This window comes from Vigna umbellata, chromosome 8, assembly GCF_029865625.1.
Source record: "Vigna umbellata cultivar VRB3 chromosome 8, Vumbellata_1.0, whole genome shotgun sequence".
Lineage (NCBI taxonomy): Eukaryota > Viridiplantae > Streptophyta > Magnoliopsida > Fabales > Fabaceae > Vigna > Vigna umbellata.
Window position 1 is genome coordinate 616,409 of NC_142172.1, and position 4,982 is coordinate 621,390.

General features: G+C 35.9%; 1 protein-coding gene across 1 annotated transcript; it reads left to right on the forward strand.

Annotated features, from left to right (window-relative positions):
- The first annotated feature begins 273 nt into the window (after nucleotides 1-273).
- On the forward strand, nucleotides 274-4,623 carry LOC124822475 (uncharacterized). The gene is made up of 4 exons (XM_088096377.1): nucleotides 274-451; nucleotides 1,310-1,426; nucleotides 2,465-2,547; nucleotides 2,807-4,623. The coding sequence occupies exons 1-4, from the start codon at nucleotides 274-276 to the stop codon at nucleotides 4,574-4,576; spliced, it is 2,148 nt and encodes a 715-aa protein (XP_087952503.1). The 3' UTR covers nucleotides 4,577-4,623.
- The last annotated feature ends 359 nt before the right edge of the window (nucleotides 4,624-4,982 follow it).

A 4,982-nucleotide genomic window follows, 5' to 3' on the forward strand; every position in this document is an offset into this window, starting at 1 on the left:
TCCTATTGATTAAGATTAAACATCATAGTGCAATCTAAATCAATATTGGGGTCTTATTGTTCTCATACACCTGAAACGATTTTTTTTCTCTCTAAATTTCTGCCTAGCCCTTTTATACAAAATTCACCAATGCATTAGTTTGTACAAGTTGATAATACTGAACTTGTAGAATAACTTGTTCAACAGGTCAATTATTGATACTCTTGTGTGACATGGATGTCGTGTGTGTCACTTGATCTCCTAAATTAATAATCACACTGAACCTGGGTAGCTATGGGGAAGAGAATTCGTGAGAAAGAGTGCGCGTTGCCGAGTAGAAATTGCAGTAGTAGCCATCATACTCATCCAGGACGAGTTTGGGGAATTCTTCATGTTATGAAGTACCATCATTGGCGACAGGTCAAGAGAAGGATTACAAACAGAAGGCATGGTGGTGGAAGACCTGATGAAAGTAAGTCACAACTTTAAAGCCAAATATTTACTATTATAAAGTGGAAGATAAAATTTACCAGACTATAACACATGACACCACAAAACGGAGACAAATAAAATAATATAGAACCATTGGTTTATTCTGACATTTTTTGTTGATATGTCTCAATGTTTCTGTTTCCACTTCTTATTATTAGATATGTGAAAACCTTCTGCTGTTACTAGAATATTGGAGGTTGTTAGCTTTGAATAAGTCTTGGTCTATAGTATTATGTTTCCGTTATTTTAGATGTTTTTGTTTTTGAAGTTGACTATATATTTTGTATAGCGCAAGAATAAATCTATCAATTCTATCATATACTTTATATAACAGTGTGGTATCAAGAGCCTCTCATAGGCCTGATAAAGCATAGCAGCAGCTAGCTAACAAAGGGTGATGACAGAAAATACTTTTGTACAACCTATAATTGCTAAGTTTGATGGTCACTATGACCATTGGCCAATGTTGATGGCGAATTTTCTCCGTTCCAAAGAATTTTGCGATTTTGTGGAAATAGGAATTTCTGGTGCATCAGCCGGAACGACATCCACTGAGGCACAACATCATCATATTTATGAATAAAAGCTTAAGGACTTGAAAGCGAAGAATTATAATTTTCAAGCCTTTGGATCGTTTTATTCTCGAGACAATTCTTAACCAAGACACTATCCGTATGTAACAGTTTCATTACATATAAATTAAAATCTGTATGTAATAATCCGTTTGTAAATTGCCTTTTTTTTGTAAAATGTGAATATGAACCCACGTTATTCACTAAAGTGGCATATAACAGCTTTATGGTAGTACGTTTGTATCTGGATGATTTGATTTATATAGGGAATGATGATGAGTTGATGATGAAGTTCAAGCAATTAATGCAGTCTGAATTTGCTATGTCTGACCTGGGAAAAATGAAGTTTTTCCTCGGTCTTGAAGCAACACAGCAAGTTGATGGTATTTTTGTGTCTCAAAAGAAATATGTGAGAGATCTTCAAGAGAGATTTAGCATGAGAAATTCCAATTCTACTCATAATCCAATGGTTCCGGAAGCAAATTAGGCAAAGGTGAAGAAGGAAAGGGAGTTGATACAACACTCTATAAACTCTGTACGTGGTCGGGAGTTTAATGTACGCAACTGCCAGAACCAGACATTATGTATAGTGTAAGTCAAGTTAGTAGGTTTATGGAATATCCAAAGGAGCTTCATTTTCAAGGAACAAAGAACATCATGCGTTACCTCAAAGGAACTTGCGAATTTGGTCTACTCTATCAAAGAAATCAAGGAAAAAATTTGATTGGTTATACGGACAGTGACTATGCCAGACGTTGAGGATAGAAAAAGCGTATGAGGCTATGTTTTCATGATGAGTAAAGCTTCTATTTCATGGAGTTCAAAGAAGCAACCAATGGTGAGTCACTCAACAACTAAGGCGGACTTTATAACAGCAGCTGCAAGTTCCTGTCAAGTTGTATGCCTTAGACGCATACTTGAAACAGTGGGAAGAAATCAAACGAGTCCTACGATTATCTACTGTGACAATAGTTCTACCATCAAGTTGTCAAAGAACCTAGTTATGCATGAGAGGAGCAAACACATTGATGTACGCTTTCATTTTCTAAGGAATCTTACAAGGAATGAAATTGTTGAACTGCAACATTTAGCAGTTGTTATGACAAAGCCACTTAAGTTGGAAGATTTTATTCGAATGAGAAAGGAGTTAGGGGTGGTTACAAATGTAGACTGAATATGTGTGACAATTCAGTTTAAAGGTGAGAATAATATTAGATATGTGAAAAACTTCTGCTGTTACTAGAATACTGGAGGTTGTTAGCTTTGAATAAGTCTTGGTCTATAGTATTTTATTTCTGTTATTTTAGATGTTTCTGTTTTTGAAGTTGGCTATATATTGTGTATAGCACAAGAATAAATCTATCAATTCTATCATATACTTTATATAACAATTATGTGCCACAATTTCTTTCACTTTGTAGGAGTTGAAAGGCCAGGAACTTCTTATGATTCTGGACTTAACTCTAAGCCAGATAATTGTACACCATGTGCAGAGTTTTCTAATGTAAGTAAACTAGAATACGTTGGTTGCTTTCAGTATATTTTTGGGTTGTTGCTTGTCGTTTCAGTATATTATTATCATGCATTATTGGTTCATATTTTCCATTTAGAATGCTTATTTTATTGTAGATCGTAATCCCTGTTGAGTGTTACTGATTCTAATACTGACTTTGTCATCGTGCATTTTGGAGCATTACATGTTTTTTTTTGTGTTGATAAGGGGAATATTGTAAAAGTAGAATCTAATTTGATGTTTGGTACAGTCCCCTTCTCCATCCAAAAGTTCTTCTATCAAATCCCGATTTAGGTCACTTCTCAATGAAGATATATACAAAAGGAAAGGTCGACACAAGAGAAGCTCAACTTGCCCTGCAAAGACATCACTGCAAATACCTCATGCTGATTCTGTTCACAACTTGGAGGTTGACCCACTTAGTGAATTGTTACTAACTGTTGAGAGCCCTGAACCAGTTCTAAGAACCTTTCAGAACCATCTTGCAGAAGGCACACTGGATGTGTTATCACCAGTTTTCTCTGATAAACCAATTGCCAAGAATGACAAATGCGTAGCTTGTGGTACATTGTTTTCTAGTGACACTTTGGAGCAAAGCAAGATTCATAAACACTTGAGCTCTCCTATTCAAGATGGCCCGGAAGAGAAGTTGTTTAATGCCAAGATACTCACAACTGATGCTTCACCCCACCACTTCAGGGACTTTCTTGATGCATTGGATGTGATAAACGCAAACAAGAACTTTCTATTGGAATATATACAGGATCCAGGTTCTCCTTTGCCATTTCACACTAATCGCCAACAATCTTCGAAAGCTAATATTAGACGAACCAGATCTCTTTCATTTCCTGTATCTACCTCATCATCTGGAAAGAAAGATTCTGATCCAGGTCAACTCATACACCAAATGATAGATGATCTGTTAATTGCAGAAAAAAAGAACATACAAACTCAAAGTAACATGCCAAAGCCAAATGAATCCGTACATTACTGTTTACCGTGTAGTTCTTCGCATAATTTCGATCGAGTAGGTGAAAGAGATCCTAATTCGTCACCAGTTTCACCCCAGGTTCCCAACAATGTGAGAACTAGTCACTTCAAGGATCTTAGAAATAAGATGAGGCGCTTAATTGAAGAGGGAAGAAATGAAAGGCGTCGCATTACCATGGATGCCATACTTGACAAAATTCCTCGGGGAAAGAGACTTACAAAAAATATGAAGAAGTTGATTCATGACATGTCCAAAGATCCCACAGTCAATGGGGAAGGTGAAGAAAGTTCAACAAGTGGTTTTCAGAGCCGTCTCTCTTCTATGTCATTCAACAAGCATCAACGATCACCCATGAGGAATTCTTCTCTCAAAGAATCAATTGGAAGATATTCGCAGTTGTACGATACTTGTTTTAATAGTGAAGCCAAGTATCCTAGGGTTGAAAACTCAAGAATCAAAGAACAAAAGGCAAATTCTACATTAAAGACCCCAAAATCCTTCAAAAGGTTTCTATCAATGCCTAATTTGAAATCTTACTTTCACCACAATGAGGAGCCTTCTTTCCTTTTATCCTCCCAAAACTCAATGAAGAGGCATGGAAATAGAAACATCAGCGCAAATGACATTGATCATGACAATAGGAGGTTTAACCGTAGCGATGACTCAAAAAGTCAAATTTTTCCACCTACACTGGTCAATAACACAAATCAAGAAATCAGCTTGAAGTCTGACCAAAAACAAATGCTTGTCAGGAATGCTTCAAAATCAGGAATAAATTTTAGTGCTGAGGAAAAGGAAGATAACGTGGGAATTGAAGGTTTAGAAAACTTGAGAGACCGTGGACAAGACATTGGAGCTGAAATAGATTACCCAGCGGAAGCAAACTCTGTCTTCTCTTCCGATACCAGCTTTCTTGACGTTTCATTTGATCTAGAAGGTATATTTGATCGTTTTATACTTGAATATTTCATTTTGTCCCTAACTTTTAACTTACCATGTTCTTATTTTCTTCATGCATTTTGTGTGTGAGCACAACTTGTCTAATTGTAAGAAATTAGCATAGACAAATGGATAAGATTCCCATCTTATGTTTTCAATATTACAAGTTAATGGTGTTAGTAATTAAGATAAGAAATTTTTTTACTGAACATTAAAATAATCTAAGAGGTTATATAGATATGAAGGTACCCTTCCAAAAAAAAACATGATTCCATTAAGGAATTGAAACGGACATATATAAGAACAATGAAAGAGCATAAAAAGGACGTGAACATTAGAGCATAAGAACATAAAGACATGAAATAAAAGAAGCAATAGATTGAAAGAAATGGAGAGAAGAAGGAGATGTGGCACACCGATGGTTTAGTACAAGATGAGTGGTGGATAGAACCACTTGAACCTTGGTTCAAGATGACACAAGGGAGTTCAAGAACAC

Bases quoted from the DNA above. Each gene is read 5' to 3' on its own strand.
- LOC124822475 (XM_088096377.1), top strand. From the start codon at position 274: ATGGGGAAGAGAATTCGTGAGAAAGAGTGCGCGTTGCCGAGTAGAAAT. The intron at 1,427-2,464 runs GTATTTTTGTGT...TTCACTTTGTAG, and splicing joins AGCAACACAGCAAGTTGATG to GAGTTGAAAGGCCAGGAACT. The intron at 2,548-2,806 runs GTAAGTAAACTA...TGTTTGGTACAG, and splicing joins CATGTGCAGAGTTTTCTAAT to TCCCCTTCTCCATCCAAAAG.